This window comes from Jatropha curcas, chromosome 10, assembly GCF_041381405.1.
Source record: "Jatropha curcas cultivar XTBG-Jc1 chromosome 10, XTBG_Jcur_1.0, whole genome shotgun sequence".
Classification (NCBI taxonomy): domain Eukaryota; kingdom Viridiplantae; phylum Streptophyta; class Magnoliopsida; order Malpighiales; family Euphorbiaceae; genus Jatropha; species Jatropha curcas.
Window position 1 is genome coordinate 9067023 of NC_143160.1, and position 23959 is coordinate 9090981.

The window sequence follows — 23959 nt, forward strand, 5'->3', positions numbered from 1 at the left end:
TAAGAATTTTTAAAAACAAGAAGGCAATCTCTCCTCCTGTGGTCCCGCTAACAGTGTCAAAGGGCATAAAACCCTACCCATCTTTAATAAAAAAAACATATCGTGTATAATCTGTAGCCCATTTAAATATCTATGGATTAATTAAGATGAGCGAGGCGAGAAAGGAACAACTTCGAACCCCTCTTACCGATTCTAGCATTTCTTCCTTTTTCTTTCAGTTGCTTAGCGAATCAGCGAAAGCAGTGAGTTAACTCGGCGTAAGGGAATTAAGGATGGGATTAACGTATGGCTGTCCTCTCGCTCTCAGAAGTCCAGCTCTCTCCCTCTATACCCAGCCAAAACATCGACAGTCATAGTATAAAGTATAAACAAAAGAAGTTTCTTCGAAGCCAGTAATCAAGTAATCAAGAAAAAAAGAAGGAAAAAAATAGCGCCGCGAAATGGAGCAGGCTGTGGCGGTCGCCGGTTGGTGTCCGTAAGAGGAGTTGCGTTGGATTTTTGTCGTTTTGAGTTATATATAAAGCAGGAGAGAGGACTTGGGTTAACGTTGACCTGAACCAAGCATAGTTAAGGGTCCCGCAATTATTAGAGTATTTGTTAAAACTGACCTGAACCAATTCCCTTTACAAATTCATTTCAAAGTAAAATTGGATAAGAAGTTTAGAATATAATTACAACAATTGGCAAAACTTGAATATTTGTGCTTGTCAAGCCTTCAAAGAGCAATTTAGACTAACAATTGTTGATGAACTTGCCCCCGATCTCGGAGGGGATCTTGAAGGTGAGGACAAGTATGGTTTTGGGGGAATTGACAATGACTCAGCGTTACCCTGCAACATTTCTATTACTCTGCTCATCGGAGGCCGTTTTGAGGGATCAGATTGTAGGCACCACAAGCTCACCAACACCATTTTTCTTGCTATTTGGTTGTCTTCTTCATTACCGATTCCATGAAGCCCAAGTTCTTGGCCTAGTTCGAGACGCTTGAATATCCAATGAGGAAAATATATATCACTACTATTATCAGCTAGAACACACGGATTCCTTCTTCCTCCGACCATTTCAAACAGTAACATTCCATAACTGTAAACATCAGACTTATGAGAAACACCTCCAAAATTTCTACAAAATACTTCAGGTGCAATGTACCCTGCAGTTCCTCTGGCACCCAACATTGATACAAAACTCTCTTTTCTAAGGCATATTTTAGCTAAACCAAAATCTGAGATTTTAGGACACAAATCTACATCCAGAAGAATGTTATGAGGTTTTAAGTCGAAATGTAAAATCCTTGTCTTACATCCTCGGTGCAAGTACTCCAGTCCTCGCGCAATACCAACTGCAATTTGTTGTAATGTTTCCCAACCTAATTGGCGAGCAGCAGCATTCGGAGGATTTTCTATGTACTTATCAAGTGATCCATTAGACATGAACTCGTAGACAAGTGCTCTTTTAGAACCCTCGAAACAAAATCCTAAAAGGGTAACAATGTTGACGTGAGAAGTTCTACTGATGCTTGCAACTTCACTGATAAATTCTTCTCCGTTACTCTTTTGATTCCTTTAAGACTTTTACAGCCACAAGATTACCATCAGTTAATTTACCTTTGAACACACTGCCATAACCTCCCTGGCCTAGTTTATCTTTGAAAGAGCCTGTGATTTTCTTGATTTCTATATATTTGTATCTTTTTGGTGCCATCGATCCATGTTCGCTAAGAAGGCCTCAATACTTTGATGGTCTTGTTTGTTTTTCTTCCAACAGAAAATGGAGGTATCGCATAAGAAGAAAATTCCGAGCATTCTTCTTCCGAGCATCAAAATTATTAGGACGATAATGATTCCGATGCCTGGAAAAGAGATAATGGAATTTAAACTTAAAATATATCTATGGAAGAAACTGATAGGATGAAGGTTGAGAAAGAAACCTATATCTAGAAGAAAAGAGAAATTGAGATGTGATCAAGGAAGTACAATACCTACTCCTAGCTTGATTCCCAACGCTGAAACAAAAATTGAAAATATTGCATTAGTTTTAGAAATCTAAATCAAACAGATCTTCTTTATTGAATACAAATAGAAATAAGTAAACTCATCAACCACAGGGTATATGATATAATTGCAGGGAATGATTTATAGCTTTTTGTGTGTGAAGGAATATGCCTGCTTTTACCATTTTGCTTTTTTCTGTGCTTTTTTCTAAGACAGTATTGGAATTCTGCATTATCCTTGCGTATACACTTGCCTCCGTTTAATAGACACGATTAACATTCGAGGTCGGTTACTTGCAGAGAGAAGTTAGCAGTGAACATTGTGAATATATTGTGATCATCAGTATTTTCGGTGTTCCATGGAAGCCACCCAATTGAACAATGAAGAGGAGGAGAAGGAGGAGGACGACTTGGAAATAAACTTGCAGTAACATTTTTAGGGTAGAAGATACTGTAGTCGGAGCAATTTTTATGATCAAAATCAGAATTTAGAGAAGGTACAGAGTGCTTGCATTTGTATAAGGTTGCTAGATTTGAAATAATTTGAAAATGAGCTGAATGAATCTCGGGAAGACTCCAATCAAAGGATTCACAGTTCCTGGAATTCAAATTCCCCCTTAGCTCTTCGTCAATGACAGAAATATTAGTTATGAAATCAGTCTGGGAGACTCTTTGGATTTCATACCATTTTTCTGAATACCTGCACAATCGATTCTTCGGAGTTTCTTTACTGCAGTCATCAACGATAAATGGACCGCAAAACTCAGGACTTGTTCTGTTGGTGAAAGGGAATATAAGTTTTCCCAAGCTTCCGCAGGAAATTGCAGGGCAATCTTCGTCAGGTAAAGAAAAAACAGGGTGAAAAATTGTGAATAAGAGAACGATAAAAGAAAGAGCGGCCATCCCCAGAACCCAATTACAAATAAGAAACAGCGCTACCAGCAATAAGGTCTGTAATTCTCCTTTCCGTTGTTATTTCATCTTTTTAACAATATCTATCAAAATCTTTATCTGCTAAACACGTCAGTTGACTTGGAAATTTGGCAAAGAAGACTTGCAGGAAAAAGAAAAGAGTGGACTATAAAGAAGAAATTTTAACTTTAAAATGTTTTTGATTGATTCGACCAAAATAAAATTTCTGCCTTTCTTTTCATTGTTTGTGTTTTTCTCTTTGACCAGAAGAATCAGAAAGACTATATGTAGCTTCCTGCACAATTTCCTTGGCCGAACATATAAAAGTGCCTTTCAACAAAAGTCTTGTGACTTCTTATATTTTAGAAATAACTTTGTGACCTCTAAATTTATAAAATTATTAACATTATACCCTCGTAAATTTCTGAAACATACCTCTGTGTTTTCTTCGCTTGGTTGTTCTTATTAAATTTCCTTTTGCATCTACGCATTGGAACTTTTTTTTGCTGTTGCCTAGGCATTTACCTCCATATAGTTGGCACCAATAACATTCTAGCCAAAAGTACACTTCTAGAGAGAAATTGGCAGTCAACAGATGAAAAACGTCATCATAATTTTGATTTACATTGAAGGGTAGCTGAAGAATTGAACAATTAGGTGGAGGACTTGGCAGAGCACTTCTGTTCATGTAATTATAGCAGATGGTGAAGTTCTTGCACTCTGTATAACTAAAATCAAAATGAGTAAAATTGGCAGGATGGTTGCATTTGAAGAGGGTTAGATTAGGCCTAATTCGAAAAGGGGCATATGTTAAAATAGGAACACTAAAATTGTTGAAGGACTGACACTGTCTGTTATCAATCTGCCGTTGTAACTCTGTGTCGGTTATAGAAATGGTATTAGACTGTGAGATACTTTCAACTTCATACCATTTTCCTTTTCCCCTCTCTAGTTTGATCTTTTGAACTTTTTCGCTGCAACCATCCAGTACAAAGGGACCGCAGCCTTCAAGGAGTGTTTTATTGGTGAAGGGAAGCCTGAGTTGGCCAAGCTTTCCACAGTCAATTGGAGGGCAGAATTTGTAGAAGTCTTGTATTTGTTCTGGGGAATAAGAAACAACAGAGTGAAAGAGAGAGAAGAAAGAAAGGAAAGAGATAACAGTAACATCCATTCCCAATAGGTCTCAGTGACTTCTGATTACTGGAGGTAAGATTAATTATATGGAGTATGGAGCACTTTATCCGCAGAACACGTTTTGACCTTGAAATTTTGACATACAAGAAGACTTTGTCAATATGGAGTGAAAAAGCAGCAACTTTAACTATTTTCGGCAAAGTTACAGAGCTCTCCCATTTCCTACAAATTTCTTCCCACCCCATTTAGTAAGATTAAAGCCTCAAACTTTCTTATTAGAATTTTAAGGCAAGATTTAAACCTGAAACTTTTTTATTGAGAATTTAAGCCTTTCTTGTTGGCTTATCTCCTTAGGTACTGAGAGTCACATTTTTTTTTTTTCCAATAATTGACCGTGAATATAATTTACAGATGCTTTTTTACTGTTTACCACAGTAGAAAGACTTGAAAGACTTGACTGCCTTATGCTTCAAAATCTATTGATTAATGATTCTTTTGCGGATCACATACATTTTCCAGGCAATGCAATAGGCATTGCGATAACATGATCAAAAGTAGAACAGGAGACTGTTAATTTGAATTTTACTCCCATTTTCCAAGGAAACTAAGTAAGTTATTGTTCCATACGTTGACAAACTCCTTTCTTGTTCTTTTGTTTCTGTCTTATGACTCCAGGTTTTAAATTGTATACAATTTGATCTAAGTTTTAAGTTCCTTATTTTAGTTTTAATGTTGAGCAAGATTCGGTCTGTTATAGAAAAATAAGACAAGGAAAGAGATAATGTGAAATTAATATTTTCAAAATCTGAACATTAGTATTTACATTCACCATAAAACTTCAAAGCTACCAACATTGTGAAGTATAAATCTATGTTTCTATGGAGAAGGAAAAGATGGACAAGCCAGATGAGAACAGATTGAAATAACAACCTGGCTATACTTAGTATAGCTATGCTTTTTCAATACTTAGTTATCATCACACTCCTCCTTTGTCTCCTCTCGACTTTCAATTCTCTTTAGTTCCTCCAATACCTCATCCATAGGAGGTCTCATTTCCTTATCTTGTTGTAAGCACAAAAAAGCCAATTCTGCAACAGAAGTTGTCATTCTCTTGACTTCCTCGTCTGACTGATACCCGAGGTTGGGGTCAATCAACTCATCAAATGCACATCTTTGAATTCTGTTTAATGCTAAGTTTGCTAAATTAATCTCTTGGCGATGCCTAGTTATGTCGACAGCAGGCATTGATGATATAAGTTCAACAAGGACAACACCGAAACTATAGACATCACTCTTGTCAGTTAACTGGTAGCAAAGGTAGTATTCAGGGTCGACATAGCCAGGAGTACCTTGAGGGGCAGTCGAGATATGAGTAACATCGTTAGGGAACAATCTTGAAATCCCAAAATCAGCAACTTTGACACAGAAATTGTTGTCAAGAAGAATGTTGTTGGTCTTAACATCTCGATGAATGACATCAGAAGCATGAAGGTAAACCAATGCACTTGCTGTTTCAATGGCAATTCTCATCCTGATAGGCCAGGTGAGAGGACTAGAGTTGGCTTGATCACCATGAAGATGATCAGCAACTGTGCCATTAGAAATGTACTCATAGACAAGGAGGAGTTCACGGCTGCGGCGGGAAGTGCACCCGTAAAGGGATACAAGATTTTGATGGCGCAACCGTGTCAAGATTTCTATTTCATTCAAAAATTGCTGAACTTTTTTATAGTTACGCTCATATAGGCGTTTCACCGCAACTTCACGCCCATCCACAAGTTTGCCTGCAGGCGGAGATTGATCAAAGAATTAAATTACTACTAGTTGATTCAATAAATAGCTATGCAATTTTTTGGTTAAATGAAGTCAAGATATTTGTTTCTTACCATAGTATACAGTTCCAAAGCCTCCATCTCCTAGTTCATTTTCTGGTGCAAACTTGTTGGTAGCTTCTTCAAGTTCAATGCAGGTGAAGATGGAGACACTAAAGTAGAGATTGCTACTTTCCAGGTCAGATTTTGAGAAGAGATGTGAAGAAGTGTTTTCTGGGAGTAAGTTTGAGGCAGTGTCTTTTCTATAGTACCGATACCAGAATAACAATACAAGCGCCGATAATATCAAAAGGGTAGCAGATCCAATACCTAAAAGAAAGTAGTTTTTACTGTCATTTAAACATACATCCATGGAAGTAACATATAAAATTATATATATAGTAAATGTTGAGAAATAAACATGTATCTAGAAGAAAAGAGAAATTGAGATGTGATCAAGGAGTACAATACCTGCTCCTAGCTTGATTCCCAACGCTGAAACAAAAATTAAAAATATTGCATTAGTTTTAGAAAACTAAATCAAACAGATCTTCTTTATTGAATACAAATAGAAATAAGTAAACTCATCAACTACAGGGCATATGATATAATTGCAGGGAATGATTTATAGCTTTTTGTGTGTAAAGGAATGTGCCTGCTTTTACCATTGTGCTTTTTTCTAAGACAGTATTGGAATTCTGTATTATCCTTGCGTATACACTTGCCTCCTGTTGATAGACACCATTTACATTCGAGGTCGGTTACTTGAAGAGAGAAGTTAGCAGTGAACATTGTGAATATATTGTGATCATCAGTATTTTCGGTGTTCATTGGAAGCCGCCGAATTAAACAATTAGGAGGAGGATGACTTGGCAATAAACTTGCAGTAACATTTTTAGGGTAGATGATACTGTTGTCGGGGCAATTTTTATGATCAAAATCAGAACTTGGAGAAGGTACAGAGTGCTTGCATTTGTACAAGGTTGCTAGATTTGAAATAATTTCAACAGGAGGGAAAGGATTCGCAGTTACTGGAATTTCAGCAAAAGGAAACTTGGGAGGACTCCAATCAAAGGATTCACAGTTACTGGAATTCAAATTCCGCCTTAGCTCTTCGTCAATGACAGAAATATTAGTTATGAAATCAGTCTGGGAGACGCTTTGGATTTCATACCATTTTTCTGAATCCCTCCACAATTTAAACTTCGGAGTTTCTGTACCGCAGTCATCAACAATAAATGGACCGCAAAAATCAGGACTTGTTTTGTTGGTGAAAGGGAATATAAGTTTTCCCAGGCTTCCGCAGGAAATTGCAGGGCAATCTTCGTGACGGAAAGAAAAAACAGGGTGAAAAATTGTGAATAAGAGAACGATAAAAGAAAGAGCGGCCATTCCCAAAACCCAATTACAAATAAGAAACAGCGCCACCGGCAATAAGGTCTGTAATTCTCCTTTCCGTTGTTATTTCTTCTTTTTAACAATATATATCAAAATCTTCATCTTCTAAACACGTCAGTTGACTTGGAAATTTGGCAACGAAGACTTGCAGGAAAAAGAAAAGAGTGGACTATGAAGAAGAAATTTTAACATTAAAATGTTTTTGATTGGTTCAACCAAAATAAAATTTCTGCCTTTCTTTTCATTGTTTTTGTTTTTCTCTTTGACCAGAAGAATCAGAAAGACTATATGTAGCTTCCTGTGCAATTTCCTTGGGCGGAACATATAAATTGCTCCTCAATTTGCGAAAAAAAACGTATCGTGACCTTTTATATTTTAAAAAATGACTTTATCACCCTTTAAATTTATAAAACTATTAATATTATACCCTCGTAAATCTATTCGGTTTAAATTTCAATTCTCTCCCTGCTCAAGGATCTATAAAAATATTTCGAAATGACATTTTAAATCATTAAAAAATATCTTTTATTGCTAAATTAATTAATATATTTTAACGTTAAAATGTTTTTGATTGGTTCAACCAAAATAAAATTTCTGCCTTTCTTTTCATTGTTTTTGTTTTTCTCTTTGACCAGAAGAATCAGAAAGACTATATGTAGCTTCCTATGCAATTTCCTTGTGGGCTTTTCACTTCTGAGAAAAGCATCATGACGAGATGAAAACACATTGGAGTACTCTTGATAACTCGCAATGCATTTAACACGAAGTTGGAACTTTTGCTTTTACTGGTAAATGAATGGGTCCCACCCAACCCAAGCTGTTTGTAGAAGTCATTCTCTGGTTGATCATATAAACCACTATTTATGAAAAAATTTAGCTAGACCGGACCTAAAATGCCACTTATAAACTAACTAATAAAATTAACAATTATTTAAAAATCGTTCATATTTTATACTTTTCTTTCCATGTGTATGATTAGAAACATTCATTCTAATTATATACTTCAATTGTATTTCTTTATTATTTCAATTTCATGATTTAAAATTTAGAAAAAATATATGTATTTATATGGACACTGTTATATAGCTATGGCCTCCATTTTCTATATACACTCCCTTATACAATGACCTACTAATCCTTTAACTTAATTAAATTTCTCTCTATAAACAACAGAAGATAGAAAGCAAGATGAGAAACTAATTTCGATCTTATACAAATGTTAATCATCTCTGATATAGCCACCTTCAAAATTAAGCAGCACCAAAGAGGCACAAAAGCTTAACCACTAACACTAGGTGTATTCGAATTACAGCTAGGCCATTTAGCAGTTACAGTATCTGGTGAAGGAGGCAATCGAATATTCTTCAACAGAGATTCATCACCACTATCTGGTGGTGAAGATAATAGCAGAGTATTCCTCAATGCCTGATCATCATCATCATCATCATCTTTTACTTCCTCTCCAATGCTTTGAATTCTCCTTAGTTCCTCCAAAACCTCATCCATTGTTGGTCTCATTTCCTTGTCTAGTTGTAAACATCGAAATGCCAACTCCGCTACCGAAATAGTCATTCTTTTAACTTTTTCTTCTGAATTATACCCAAAAGATGCGTCAATCAACTCATCAAATGCACATTTTTGAATCTTGGTTACTGCTAAGTTAGCCAGATTAATCTCGTGTCGATGCCTACTTATATCAACAGCAGGCATTGATGATATTAGCTCAATCAACACAACTCCAAAGCTATAAACATCACTTTTATCAGTAAGCTGATAACATTGGTGATATTCAGGATCGACATAACCTGGTGTCCCTTGAGGAGCAGTTGAAACATGAGTAACATCGTTAGGAAACAACCTGGAAAGTCCAAAATCAGCAACTTTGACGCAGAAATTATTGTCAAGAAGAATGTTGTTGGTTTTGACATCTCGGTGTATGATATCGGAGGCATGAAGGTAGGATAAAGCAGTAGCTGTTTCTATTGCTATGCTCAGTCGAACAGGCCATGTCAGTGGACTTGACTTTGCTCTATCACCATGGAGATGATCTGCAACTGTACCGTTGGGAATGTATTCATATACAAGAAGAAGCTCACGACTGCGATGAGAAGTGCATCCATAAAGGGAAACAAGATTTTTGTGGCGAAGGCGTGTCAGGATTTCTATTTCATTCATGAACTGCTCTACCCTTCTGTAGTTATGCTCGTATAGCCGTTTTACTGCAACCTCTCGTCCATCTCGGAGCTTGCCTGGTTTAAACAGATCAAAAGTAAGCTCATTTAGCTAAGTAATCAAGTACTGGACTTTACCAATGAGTTTAACTCAGTAGTACTACACTCGTTTCCCAGACTAAGATGTCTCAAATTTGAACTCCATTCAGGGCCAAATTAACTAAAAAAGAACTAGACTTTTTATCTTCTTACCGTAATACACAGTTCCAAAACCTCCATCCCCGAGCTCTTTTTTACCATCAAAATTACAAGTGGCTTCTTCAAGTTCATTATAGGAAAAGAGGGGGACACCCAAGTAGATGCCCCCCAGTTCTACATCTGATTTTGAGGAGGGATCAGAAGTGGAATTTGTTGACAGTAAGTTTGAGGAAGCTTGTCTTCTTCTGCGGTAAACCCAAAAAATAAAAAGGAATGATATTATCACTGGGACTCCAATGCCTGCACTTGAAAAGGCAGAGTAAAATCAATTATTGTCAAAAAAATCTATAGCGCAGGTTAAGAAGAAACAAAAAGCAAAGAAAATTTTAGGTATTCACTTACCTAATCCTAATCCTAGCTTCAATCCCAATTTGTTATTTCCTGCAACAGAATGCAAAAAGAACTGCATTATAAATATAAAATCTTAACTCATGGCATTAACAGAGAAGAGTCAAAACCTGAGGATCCATTTAAACAAGTAGTGAAAACCAAAAGGCTCTCTTGAATGAGGTTGTGTGTATAATATATGTATGTTTTTTTCCATTCTCAGCATGCAAATTAAGAAATATGAGTATGCTTGATTCAATTTCTTTTAATTCCATTTTTTTGTACCTTCTTTTACTTTAGCACAATAAAAATGTTCCTCACGGTTAGTCTTGCATACTTCTCCTCTAGCATAACATCTCTGACAAGTTTTATGCACATGCACTTGAAGAAAGAAGTTCGCAGTTAGTAGTGTAAATATGTTACTTCGATTTCCATTCTGATTTCCAGGAAGCTGAATAAGTGAACACTGAGGTGGAACACTTGGCAGTGTTTGGTTTTGTCGAGGGTAGTAGATATGCGAGTTATTGCAGCCTGTAGTATATTCTAACTGATAAGGATGACCAAGCTTCTGTTCACATTTGAACAAGCTTAGGTTGTTCTTAATTTCAAAAGACACAAAAGGAAATCTAGGAAGACTCAGATTCTTGAAGGTTTCACAATTGTGAGAATGCAAAAGGTCTGCAAGCGCTTGATCATGAATAGAAATATCACCAGCCTGTGATATATCTGTAACTTCAAACCATTTTCCTCCATTTTCCAGCTGTATATTTTGGATATAACTATCACAACCATTTATCTTTAGCAAACCACAATTGGGAGGACCTGTGGTTTTACTAAAGGGGAACTTGATCTCACCAAGTTTACCACAAAAAAAAGGCGGGCAGTCTGGACGGTGCTTCATTTCTTCTTCTTCAGCAGAGTGAAGTGCTAAGTGGCATACAAAAAACAGTACTAATACAAAAAGACGAGCCATTTCAAATAAAAACCCAGAAAAAGTAATAGCAAAGCAAAGATTTTATTGTGTTCGTAAAAGCAGGGTGCGTATCTCCCTTAAGTATTAATGAATCTTCTCCCTTTAACAGTTAAACACGCCAGACTTTTGAAATTTTTAACAGAGAAGACTTGAAGAAATAGACTTACAGAAGAAGTTCAAAGTTTTGGCCATTATGCGGAGTTTACACCTCCAAATTGACCAGCACCACCTGTTAATGTTTCTAACCTTTTGACTCTTCAGAATTCCTAACATCTAACATAAAATATGATGACAAACCTAGAAAGAGGGAAGAGTAATCATAATTGTTGATAGTGCTATAACGCGTCTTTCTAAATATGAACAGAAACCTTTTTTTCCTTTTTTCTTGCATGGTCCATGAAAACTTTGGATGGTCTATAGTGGAGAAAACAGGTATGATATTAGTGCAAATTGGAGAAAAACAACATGTGATTCCTAAGAAATAATGCAATATATTTTGACGGGGTCACTGGGAAAGAATTTGTAAGTTGAGGTCATTTTCATTAATGTCTTATAATTCAAAATCTAGAGAAGAACATTAAAGGCTGATCTTAAAGGCTTCAATATAGAAATACACTATTTCTTCTAACATCCAAAAAATCAAACACAGAGCACAAATTAACACAAAAATGCCTTACCATCATTACAGTGTTTAGGATGGGATCCATCAGGACAATAACATACACTGTTTCCCTCTTCAAATCCACAATGGCCACCACTTCTTTGACATTCACCGCAACTATATCCTAATCCAATCCACTTCAAAGTAAACCCATTTTTTAACAACTTCTTGTAGTCAACGTGTACTATTGTTTGATTGATGTTCTCTTGTTCTAATTGAACAGGTGCAGCAACTATAGATTCACAAGCTTTTAGGTTCCAATTCAAAGGCTCATCTCTAGGTACTAATGCAATAAATGTTTCATTCTTGGACTTGCCATTGCAGGGAATCCCAGATTCTTTATAGTTAGCAGAAATTGAGGTATTGCAGTTATAGAAAAAGAAGATATCAGCATGGTAAGGACTAAAATCGACCGAAGATCGATCAAATGTATAGTTTTTACTAGGAGTGGGGCAAGTAGAGTCGAGTATTTCTGTATCAATTAACCGAAATGACTGGTTTTCATAGTTAATGTTTTGGATGATGTAATGAGCACGAGAGGTCTTATAAATTGGCTTGCGATTCTCACATAGAACATTGAATCCAGGATGACCACAATAGTCTGTGTGGTTTTTTCTGATATAGAATGGATAGCTTATATTTGGACCAGTACCACAGTTTTTAGGCTTGCAGGCTTCATATTTTGACTCTGCTGATAGAACTAAGTCTACTGAAAGGATGATAATGAAAAAATTGAACAAGATATGCAGAGACATAGGTAAAGGTGTACAGGAGGAAGACAAAAAGAACTGGAGAAGAAGACGTGCCTAAAGAAAAGCTTTTGAATTGTTTCATCAGATCATTCAAGCAAGTCTCACAGAAATGATACCAACAAAGGCCTTTCAGTCAACTTCAAGAGTTATTATAGCATTTGATTCTTCTTGATGTGGGAAAACTTGATTTGGAATTGAAAATTTTCAACTTTGGGTTTTGAATACTTGTTTTGTATCTTGTCCTTTTGGATCAAACAAACTAAAAGGACAAAATTCAACTTAAAATATTTTGCTTTGTTAATTTTTTTTTCATTAATTATATAGGATTCTTTTATTGTTTGTGCTAGTTATAGAAGAAACTTCAACCCAAGTTATAGGAAATTGCGCCATCACCAATCAATTGGTTCCACTAACACATGCCATACAAAAGCTTTAATATTATAGTTGTAATAGAAAATTTGGTTTTGCTAAGAAATTAGGATTCTTTATGATTTTCATAGAATTGAAATATTTACACAGAAGCTTATCTGGAAACAGTTTTTGAGCTGACTTTTAGCGTTTTATCTCTATTAACTGTAGCTGTGAGAGACCCTTCATAGTTTTCTTCCTCTTTTCTCTAGGAATGACTTTTTTTTTTTTTTTTCTCTTTCATTCTTCTATTTTCTACTTTGGATATTTTATAACTTTAATAAACTTTCTTAAAGTTTAATTTTCTAATCACTTTGTTGTTTTTCTTCTCAACAGTCTTTGTTATAATTATTACATGTAAATGAAAAAAGTATCCAAATGCGAATATATTATAGAATTTTCATAAATCTAAGCTATAAAATTCAGAACTTATATGATTAAGCATTTCCAGTAATTAATTTCAAAACAAAGAGAAATAACAAGAAATCAAATATCTTGATTTTATCTTTGTTGTTACAGGGGAATTGCCTTGTTTCTGCTCAGTCTTTTCCTCTCATCCCAAATTAAAAAAAAAAAAAAAAAAAAAAAAAAAAAATAGTATTTCATTATAAGACTTTCACTTGGCCCAATTGTAATATTTCAGATTTGAACCTAATATGTTACTCCTCCTACCAAAAAATAAGTCATTTTTTATGATTATTTTATTCAAAATATAAGTGGTAAAATTATCATTGGTTTTATTTAAATTATAAAAATTAATTGCTTCTTTAATTTCTATACAAAAACCTTCAATAACTTATATTTTGAGGCAGAGAGTATTAGAAATACATTTTCTTGTTAACTTATAGATAGAACATGGAGAGTAATAACTTGTTTAATTATTAGTTTAAAAAAAAAAAAAACCAATTTGTCTAATCCATTTTAAAATTAAAAAAACTGAGCTCACCTTGCGTTTTTTTTTTTTTTTTTTTTGAGAAGAACATCTTGCATTTTTTTAACATTGTTCAACCCCAAAAAAATATTATTTATCTATTTTCAAAGTAGAAAACATGTATTAAAAATTACTAGTAATAAATAATTACAGAAGGCTTCAGATTCAAGTCAACAAAAGAGAAGATGGTTAACCAGAAATCTGCTATGACATAACACAGCTTCAATTCCTAGATATTTTCTTTTCCAGCTTTCCGAGAAAGATAGAACTTACAAGTGGAAACTAAAAAATTGACAGAACTTATTAATTAAAATAAAAAATCTTCCTATTTAATTAAAGCGGCATGAGATTTGGATACGTACGTGTAGCTGAAAAATAATATTTTAAAGAATAAGGATCAGTATTAAGCCATGATTAATAGTATTTTATTATATAATTATAATAATTAAGGCTTTCGTCCACTTTATTCCCTTGAAATTTCAAGGAACAGATTTGACTGCCGACTTCAAAAGCTTAGACCACAGACAAAGCTACCTAATTCAAACTTTTTTTTATTTTTTTATTAATTTTCAATTATTAGAAACGCAATTTTCTTAAAATCAAAAACAATTTAAAAGTATGTTAGAAAAATATGTAGTAAAAGTTATAATTTAACTATATATATATTTTTTAATTTGTATGAAAATTAACATTAAAAATAATTTTATGGCAGGATGTTCTTTGTATTGTATTATTCTGGTTCTTCATAGCCACACATTTCGAGTAACTTACTGTGTTCACAAAAGGCTCTACTGAACCTAGCAAGGGGAGACTCACCTAGACACAAAAAATATCTTTTGACCCTAATCGGTGGAGACAAAGCCTTTTTCGGCAAAATAAACAAGTGGCGGCCTCGCCGACATCAAAGAACTCAATTAAGTCACGTCCTCATCCAACACTCAAGTGGCTTATTAATGGAATGAGACAGCAAGATCCATGGGGAGGAGAGGAAGGGACGCCACATGCCAATAATGACATTATTCAAAGTGAGTACTATTTACTTAGTTTACATTATTCCAACTAATTTTGTCTCCAAGACCACACACCTATACTTAGAGATTTCGACCGTCTTCCTCAACAACATTTTAGTTGGCTTTTATGTATGTTTAGAAAGGGAGAGGAAGTAAAATTTTACTATCCATTTTATATCCTCCTTAATATTTTCACGCAAATCAAATAAAGAATTTTGAAAATTCTAAAGTATTTTCACATTTATTTGACGTTGGGTTTATATTTTATCTTTATTTAAACAATTTAGTAGTATTTCGAGTAAATATTATTTTAAATAACATAGTTTTTGAATTAAATTTAAAGGTTAATATAAATTTTTATAAAAAAATTAACCCAGTAACATTTAATTTTTTAATATTTCATAAAAAGCTATTATTAGCTGTTAAAATAGATAAAAACTACTAAAACAATTAATTTTGCAATCAATTCTTCCCTAAGAGGTCTCTCATGCTCTAATCCTGAACCAGATTGAAAATGTTTATCAACAAGGGAACATTTATTTTCATTTCTTTTATGTAGTTCATTTATATTTTTATATGGATGACCTTAATGTTTCCTATTTTTTAAAAAATATTATGACCATACAAAACATGAAATACGTGCATAAAATTAAGATATTGGTGCTTTATAGTAAAATAAAAAAAAGAAGAAAATAGAAAACTCACCGGAGATAGGAAGAGGTTTACAGTCCCAAGCATGAGGCCTGTCAGGGCAGAAACACTTAAAATGGTAAGTCTTACTATCAAACCCACATTTGCCACCGCTATCTGCACAAATGCTACAATTACTTGCTGTCCAGTCCAGCGAAAACCCTTTCTTTATCATCCTTTCAAACCCATTACTACTCTCTCCTTTCTGCAATTCAACAGGCACAATCACTTTTTCTTCACACAATTCTTCTGCTTTTCTCAGCAAAGGATCACCCTTAAACATTGACAGAGTCGGTCCAGTTTCACTCTCACCAAAGCAATCAACTTCATATTTTATAAGTTCACTGTTATTACCATCTCTAACCAGTGTTGAGTTGCAACGGTATAGCAAGAAGAGGTCTGTTTGGTTTTGGGATAACCTAAACTTATCATCGGGTAATATCACGTTCTTGAATGAAGGAACACAAGTATTGCTTGTATTGAAAACGGCAGCGCTTGAGACACGAAGAGTCTGGTTTCTGTAGTTGATTTGTTGGATAATATAGTTAGTATCTTGTAATCTAAGAATTGGATGCCCATTTTGGCAAGAAAGATTGAATCCAGGATACCCACAAAAAGATTCTTGCTGGCCTTCAATAAAGAAAGGAAAGGTTATGTTTTGACCATCGCCGCAGGTTTTAGGGTTGCAGGCCAAGAAATAAGGATCTATACATAAAGCCTTTCTTGCAAGAAGAAAGAAAATAATAATAAAGAGATTTATCAATGGAGAAAAGGGTATTTGCAAAATATTTTGGTTCATTTGAGAATTTTGATAATGTAGAGAAAGAGAGAGAAAGATGATTCTTTTTGTTTTTTTGGTTTTTTAGAGACTGAAAAGAGGATGGGATTACAGAAGAGGAGAGTTGAGAAGATGAGTTTGACCTGATATTTTTTATTTTTTATTTTCTTCTGGGCAAAGTAGATAACTGGAGACTTTTGAATCTCACAAGTTGTTCGTAACATGGGAGAGGCTGTCTATATAATTTTGGTATCGCCTTAAATTGTAGACCGTTGAATATAAAGATAATGACCTAAATGGGGCCTTTGTGTAGGTTGACCAATAAATATTGCAATCGAGGGGCTTTAATTTCCTTCAATGAAGAGGTTTCATAATGTAAATGCCAGATGATTTTATTTTGGTATAAATAAGGAATATATAATGAAATTCTAGCTTTAAATATTTAATAATGGTCAGAAAGCAAGAGAAAAGATTATGAAAAAAGGAGAACTTTCTTTTTCTATTAAGTTGTTTAATTTATAATTTTAGATCTTAAAAGTGTGAGTGTTCTTTACAAAGGTGAAATTAGTTTGCATATGTTTAATCTCAAACACTTTGCTAGGCTCACATAGGTGGAATTGCAAATAACATATAATAGAGAAGAAATAATAACAATAATTTTTTAATTAAAATAATTATTTCTAACTTTAAATAAATTGAAAATGTAAAATAATTATTTCATGAAATTAAAAAAAAAAACATTAACTTCAAGTTTTAATTGACTTTTCAAAATATATAATAGTTTATTAATAAATGTAATAGCCATTTTTAAATTTTATAAAATACAAATATATCTGTTTTAGCTGGTGAAGAATAAACATTTTGGGGGAGTGAAATAGTTATTTCCATTTTCCAAAAATAAACAAGTCCTTAAATTTTTTAGGCCTACACCATGGAAGAGATTTTTATTTTTTTTTTTTAAATTTATTAGCTCAAATATAAATAATCTATTTTCATGCGACTAAAGAGATAAACTTAGTACAACATGAAAAGTTGACCAATTTTATGAAATTTTGCAATCAATGATGAAAATTAAATTTCTAATTAAAGGATTCACAATATAATTTTCTATTGTCGAAAATGAGTCCTCTAATTATTATTTTTGTTAAAATTAAATCTATTTAATTAAGGTCATGAAATAAATAGCTGTTACTCGATGAAATCAGACCTTCTTCAATTGAAAATGAACATGATTCCAAATGTACAGCGAACATGATTTCAATAAATGGGCTGCGAGCTTTAGACTTGTTAAACAAAATAAAAGGTCCGTTTCTTAAAACATGACCAAAAAGGGAATGTCAAAGATAGTGATTTTAAAAGAAGAAACATTACATAATTCAAACCGACCCCATAGACTGACTGTATATAATCCATCTCAGACAATTTCTTCTCTTTGTTTCTTTTGTATCTTCAAATTATTTACAAAAATGTAAAACCGCGAAAGGGGGTTGGAAAGTCATTACAATTTCTATTAGCAAAGAAAATTCCATAAAAGAACAAAAAAAAAAAAAGTTTACATTGATGTTTGGAGTAAAACGCAATAGAATTTCCAAGTTTTAAGGACATTTTTACTTAAATTATTATAATTCATGAGTTGGCTTGCATTGATGATTCTTGAATTTCTTTCAAGAATCCGTCTCTTTTTGTGAAGTTGGAGGTTGAAAGTCTTCGTTTGCAAATTGAGGCAAAATGGGTTTTAATTTTAAAGTAGGTCCCAAAAAAAACTTTTTTCTTTGCCGTTTTTGGTTATTTATCTTAACTTTTTGACTCGGTAATTTTTTGAGGACAAGAGCTAAAACTTTAAATGTTGTACTATTCTTTTCATACGGTCATTAATCTGTACCAAAATATATTTTTAAAAATAATAAGTGAATTGATTGGTACTTTGATATCAAAGAGAGTTGCTACCTAACCGTAGAGGATGGTATCAATTCCTTTTCTTTGAAAAGTTTGAAAAGGAAGGTTGTGATCAACTATTATTAAAAAAGAATAATAAGTGATAGTTTTCGGATGTTATCCTTATTTACCTTAAATATAATAACTAATTTTAGTTTTTAGATAAAAGATAATTTGGTTAAATTATCTTTAGTTTTTTTATAATTGAAGAGAATTTATTTCTATACAAAAACTTTAAATGACTTGTATTTTAATACCGGGATAGTATATCACTTGTACATGAATTGAAAGCGCATGTGCTATCATCTTCAATGCTTAGTTCACAAATAAAATCTCTACCTTCAACTCTTTACTAGCTTTCAGGAACCGAAAGAGAATAGTTAGGCTATATACACCGTTAAATAGATGTTATCTCAGAGCAAGCAAGAAATAGTCTGGTTGCGTACAATCTTCAATACCTTATGCTTAAGACCAAAAAAGGAAAAGAAAAGAGAATTAAAATCCAAATGAAGTAAGTTAATAATGGAGATACTAAACCAAGTAACATTGATTTTCTAATTTCATATTAGTTTTCTAATTTCTACGATTAATAGTACCAATTTGCAAAGAGAATGCAACAAAGTACACCCTTTTGGAGCAATTTACACTAACAAGATCAATAATATTGTTGTACTTACAATTGATGAATTTGCTTCTGATCTTGGAGAACTTGAAGGAGAGGACAAGTATGGTTTTGGTGGAATTGACAATGACTCAATGTTTCCCTCCATCATGCTCACTGGAGGATGATTTGAGGGGTCAGATTGTACGCACCACAAGCTCACCAACACCATCTTTCTTGCTATTTGGTTGTCTTCTTCATTACTAAGTGCATGAATTTCAAGTTCTTGGCCTAGCTCAAGACGCTTGAATATCCAATGAGGAAGATATATATCACTGCTATATATTATCAGCTGCAACACACAGATTCCTTCTTCCTCCAACCATTTCAAACAGTAACATATGCCATAACTATAAACAGCAGACTTATGAGAAACACTTCCAAAATTTCTACAGAATACCTCAGGTGCAATATAACCTGTAGTTCCTCTGGCACCCAACATTGATACGATACTCTCTTGTATAAGGTATATTTTAGCTAAACCAAAATCTGAGATTTCAGGACAAAATTTCATCGAGAAGAATGTCATGAGGTTTTGTGTCGTAATGCAAAATCCTTGTGTTACAACCTCAATGCAAGTGACCAGCATTGGAAGGATTTTCTTGTTATATGTAATTATCAAGAGATCCATTAAACCTGAACTCGGAGACAAATGCTCTTTTAGAACCCTCGAACAAAATCCTGAAAGAGTAACAATGTTGACATGGGAAGTTCTACTGATGCTTGCAACTTCATTGATAAATCCTAAAAGATTTCTTCAGTGACATAGGTTTTATGAATTAGAGTACAGTACTACTATTGTTAATATAGTATGGATATCATAAAATACAGAGTGTTTGAATTCAGATCAGGTTACTGATTTAGTTTTGCTTACAGATTAGGATTCTTTCTGATTTTGATAGAATTGTTTATCTATAAGGGTATGCACACCTCATTGTTGCCTTCCTTTTCCCCTAAAAATGCCTTTTGTCTCTATCATTTTACTTTGGATATTTTAAACTTAAATCAATTTTTACATTGTTGCCTTCCTCTTCCCCTAATAGTCTTTGCTACAATTGTTACATGTAAAATGAAAAAGTAATCAAAATGAGAATCTGTCACAGAATCTTCATAACTTCACAGAATCCATGGCCTTGTTTCTCCTTAGTCTTTTCCTCTCTCCCCTTCCCCCCCCCCCCCCCCCCCCCAACAAACCAACCAAAAAAAAAAAAAAAGAAGTGATAATAATAAGTCAGCCTGTCGTAGTAGTTGTAGTCAAAGAATCAGCCATTGATGGTACAAGGGATCTTGAAGGGGAAGACATATAAGGTCTAGGTGGGACTTCCAGAGACACAGGGCTTCCTTTCAGCAATTCCACTACTCTATCCATTGAGGGCCGGTTTGAAGGGTTAGTTTGTATGCACCACAAACTCACTAATACCAGTTTTCTTGCAATCTGGTTTTCCTCTTCATTGTTGATCCCGCAAAGTCCAAGTTCTTGGTCTAGTTCAAGACGTTTGTATATCCAATCCGGAAAATATACATCACTTGTATGATCAATTTCTGCACTAATTTTATTTCTTGCTCCAACCATTTCTAGCACCAGCATTCCATAGCTGTAAACATCAGATTTGTGAGAAACCCCACCAATGTTTCTGTAAAATACTTCAGGTGCAATATATCCAATTGTCCCTCTCGCACCCATCATTGACACGATGCTCTCCCTTTTAGTACATATCTTAGAAAGACCAAAATCTGATATTTTAGGACAGAAATTTTCATCCAGAAGAATGTTGTGAGGCTTTATGTCAAAATGTAATATCCTTGTGTTACAACCTCGGTGTAAGTACTCCAATCCTTGTGCAATGCCAACTGCAATTTCAAATAAAGTTCCCCATCCTATTTGTTGATTGGATTTCAAAGAATTTTCTTTATATATGTACTTTTCAAGAGATCCATTGGAGATGAACTCATAGATAAGAGCTTGTTTGGAACCCTCAAAGCAAAATCCTAATAGAGTAACAATGTTGACATGGGAAGTTCTACTGACACTTGCAACTTCATTAATAAATTCTTCTCCACTGCTCTTTGATTCTTTCAAGACTTTTACTGCTACAAGACATCCATCAGGTAACTCACCTTTATACACACTTCCATACCCTCCTTGGCCTATTTTAAATTTAAAAGACCCTGTGATTTTCTTAACTTCAGAATATTCATATCTTTTTAGTGCCAGCGGTCCATGGCTTCTTAGAAAGGCCTCAATACTTTGAAAATCTTGTGTTCTTATCCTCCAGCAGGACCTGAAATTACTGGATAAGCGTTTTCTCCTGATGCAGAAGACTGTAATAATTATCAGTACCCCAATTCCAGCAGTTGCTGTTAAGAAAGAAGAAGAGAAAATTATGCATTGCAAGAATTCCAACAACGGAAATACAAGAGAAAGTAGTGAAATAACAAAGAAATTATAGGTATATATTAATCTATGATACCTATTGGTATTGTAGCTTTAAGCGCCACTCTTCTAGTTCTAGAGTTCTCTGCAAAATAGTCAAATACTGAATCAGGAAAATATATGGAAGAAATAAATGCATCAAGTCATCTAAAGGCCTAATACAAGTTGCCAGCCATGAAAATTGAAACAGAACAACCATTGTTACGAAATATCAGTACAATGTGTTCTACGTACCTCTTAACACCTTAAATTCAATGCTTAGCAATAATGCATGAAGTTTTATGCTTTGTTTGGAAAGGAGAGAAAGGAAAATAAATGGGGAAAACAGTGAAATCTTATATTCACCAGTATTAAGAAATTTCTGGACAGACAACAAAATTTATAACTATTTCTAATTTCTATGAACAGGATGTTACTAATTAAATAAATATTTAATTCATATCCTTAATTTGTGTAATTGGGAGAAACGTTTTATTTTTTCCTCCCCTAATAACGAGTCTTCTCAAAAGAATTCCCAATATATGTATAAACAAACTATGCTAACGGAAAGCTTTCAAATTCATACAATATTTAAGTAAAAATTTACTAATTTGAGCTTATTATGAGTATTAATTTGAGAATTGAGATTATTATACAAGTTGACCTAAATTTTTATTAATTAAGTTGTGAAGTCTTAGTATCATTTTCACTTAAAAAAAAAAAAAAAAAAAAGAAAAAAGGTTGAGCTCAACATAATAATATTAACGATATATGTATATATAGCCTTGAGGTTTTCTAATGGGGCACTTTATAGGGTCTTCACAGCTCGATTAGATCATATGAACGAGTGGGGCACTAATATGTCAACTTGTGCAGTTTTTTTATTAAATTGTTATTAATTGTAAATTAAATGTTGACACAAAATACAATGTTAACTATGTAGACATTGTATAAAAAATTTTCAAATTAATTGAATAATAATATGTTTTACTTGAATTGGAGATTAGCTACAGCATTTAGACCTTGTAAGAAAAAAATATTATGTTCATAAAAATCTTTTCATTAGGAGAAATAGAAGTGTTAGCCAATAATTAAAGAGTATATAATTATTCTTCCAGATGAAATATAATTTTCTAAATTCAGTGGATGAAGAATTTAAAGTAAAAATAAAAGAAATAAAATTATATTTTGAATGGTCTAACGAAGAAATGATGAATAAAATTGATATTGATATACAATTTATATGAAACAGATAACTTTGGAAGATAAATTTGGAAATGTTTATCAAGTGAATATCTTGAGAAATTTAAATATGGATAATGAGGGTGAGAAATAAAGGAAACTCACCAGAGATAATATCTGGGCAACTCCAAGCATGAGGCCTGTCTGGGCAGAAACACGTAAAATGGTAAGTCTTATTATCAAACCCACATTTGCCACCGCTATTTTCACAAATACTACAATTACTTGCTGTCCAGTCCAACGAAAACCCTTTCTCTATCATCCTTTCAAACCCATTACTACTCTCTCCTTTCTGCAAATCAACAGGCACAACCACTTCTCCTTCACACACTTCTTCTGCTTTTCTGAAGGAAGGATCGTCCTCTAATATTGATAGAGTCGACCCACTGTCACTCTTGCCAAAGCAATCAACCTCATATTTTCTAAGATCACTATTATTACCGTCTCTAATCAGTGTTGAGTTGCAATGGTATAGGAAGAAGAGGCCTGTTTGGTTAGGGGATAAACTAAACCTATCATCGGATAGTGTCATGTTCTTGAAACTGAAAGAAGAAGAAGGATCGCAAGTATTGCTTGTATTGAAAATGGCAGCGTTTGAAACACGAAGAGACTGGTTTCTGTAGTTGATTTCTTGGATAATATAGTTATTGTCTTGTAAATTAAGAATTGGATGCCCATTTTGGCAAGAAAGATTGAATCCAGGATACCCACAAAAAGATTCTTGCTGGTCTTCAATAAAGAAAGGAAAGGTTATGTTTTGGCCATCGCCACAAGTTTTAGGGTTGCAGGCCAAGAAATAAGGATCTATACATAAAACCTTTCTTGCAAGAAGAAAGGAAATAATAATAAACAGATTTATCAATGGAGAAAAGGGTTTTAACAGGAAGTTCAGTTTCATTTGGTTGTCCTGCTATTGAAGACGCGCACACAGAAAGAAAGAGGAGAAGAAGGAGAAGCAAATTATATTATTTTTGTTATTTATATTGTTATAGCTGGTGTTTATATCAGTGTTTAGAGAGGTTAAAAGAGTGGATAACAGAAATTTTATACCCTTTAACAATAAGCTAAATAACACCGAAACAATTAATAACTATTGCACTAATTAACAATTATTATAATAATTAATAGCTACTTACTAAAATAGCTAAAATGGCACATTTGAAAATTCAACAAAATTACTCATTTTCATATGTGATATTGACCTGACTTGCTGCCATTGTTGACCATTCAAAAATGTCCATTTGTACATATGCAAGTTACGTACTTGGAACCTTTCAGCTATTGGCATGCTAGTGGATGATGTTCTCCCACTATCTGCGACTTAATTGGATTTGGTGCTCAGAAATATTAATTACACAAGCTAGAAAATATGTTGAAGTGGTTCATCAATTTTTTTATTTTTTTTTCAAAATATTTCTTCAAATGATTAAGGGAAAATAATAAATCGATCCTTAAGTTATTGCCAAATTAACACTTGAGTACCTATTGCCTAAATATTCTAATA

At 33.6% G+C, this 23959-nt stretch overlaps 4 protein-coding genes and 2 pseudogenes across 7 annotated transcripts; all 6 read right to left on the reverse strand.

Annotated features, from left to right (window-relative positions):
• Positions 1-609: 609 nt before the first annotated feature.
• Positions 610-1444, reverse strand: LOC149493034 (PR5-like receptor kinase pseudogene; annotated as a pseudogene).
• A 229-nt stretch (positions 1445-1673) lies between these two features.
• On the reverse strand, positions 1674-4125 carry LOC149493035 (LEAF RUST 10 DISEASE-RESISTANCE LOCUS RECEPTOR-LIKE PROTEIN KINASE-like 1.1). 2 transcript variants are annotated; one of them, XM_037641441.2, is made up of 3 exons: positions 3338-4123; positions 1979-2002; positions 1674-1849 (listed from the first exon to the last, which is right to left on the reverse strand). In XM_037641441.2, the coding sequence occupies exons 1-3, from the start codon at positions 4071-4073 to the stop codon at positions 1674-1676; spliced, it is 936 nt and encodes a 311-aa protein (XP_037497369.2). In that variant the 5' UTR covers positions 4074-4123. The 2 variants fall into 2 exon arrangements, with proteins under 2 accessions (XP_037497369.2, XP_089583072.1); XM_089726946.1 differs by lacking the exon at positions 1674-1849 and having other exon boundaries at positions 1897-2823; positions 3338-4125.
• Positions 4126-4815: 690 nt separating this feature from the next.
• On the reverse strand, positions 4816-7470 carry LOC105636985 (LEAF RUST 10 DISEASE-RESISTANCE LOCUS RECEPTOR-LIKE PROTEIN KINASE-like 1.1). Its single transcript, XM_089726945.1, has 4 exons — positions 6513-7470; positions 6319-6342; positions 5923-6177; positions 4816-5820 (listed from the first exon to the last, which is right to left on the reverse strand). Exons 1-4 carry the CDS (start codon positions 7237-7239, stop codon positions 5003-5005), a joined length of 1824 nt encoding a protein of 607 aa, XP_089583071.1. The 5' UTR covers positions 7240-7470; the 3' UTR covers positions 4816-5002.
• Positions 7471-8289: 819 nt separating this feature from the next.
• LOC105636934 (LEAF RUST 10 DISEASE-RESISTANCE LOCUS RECEPTOR-LIKE PROTEIN KINASE-like 1.1) lies at positions 8290-16451 on the reverse strand. 3 transcript variants are annotated; one of them, XM_012220344.4, is made up of 4 exons: positions 15442-16451; positions 10017-10055; positions 9669-9914; positions 8290-9494 (listed from the first exon to the last, which is right to left on the reverse strand). In XM_012220344.4, exons 1-4 carry the CDS (start codon positions 16223-16225, stop codon positions 8524-8526), a joined length of 2040 nt encoding a protein of 679 aa, XP_012075734.1. In that variant the 5' UTR covers positions 16226-16451; the 3' UTR covers positions 8290-8523. The 3 variants fall into 3 exon arrangements, with proteins under 3 accessions (XP_012075734.1, XP_089583070.1, XP_012075735.1); XM_089726944.1 differs by lacking the exon at positions 15442-16451 and adding an exon at positions 11652-13268; XM_012220345.4 differs by lacking the exon at positions 15442-16451 and adding an exon at positions 10287-11635.
• A 2329-nt stretch (positions 16452-18780) lies between these two features.
• Positions 18781-19735, reverse strand: LOC149493036 (LEAF RUST 10 DISEASE-RESISTANCE LOCUS RECEPTOR-LIKE PROTEIN KINASE-like 2.1 pseudogene; annotated as a pseudogene).
• A 296-nt stretch (positions 19736-20031) lies between these two features.
• LOC105636982 (LEAF RUST 10 DISEASE-RESISTANCE LOCUS RECEPTOR-LIKE PROTEIN KINASE-like 2.1) lies at positions 20032-23419 on the reverse strand. The gene is made up of 3 exons (XM_020680379.3): positions 22561-23419; positions 21272-21319; positions 20032-21158 (listed from the first exon to the last, which is right to left on the reverse strand). Exons 1-3 carry the CDS (start codon positions 23351-23353, stop codon positions 20032-20034), a joined length of 1968 nt encoding a protein of 655 aa, XP_020536038.1. The 5' UTR covers positions 23354-23419.
• Positions 23420-23959: the final 540 nt, after the last annotated feature.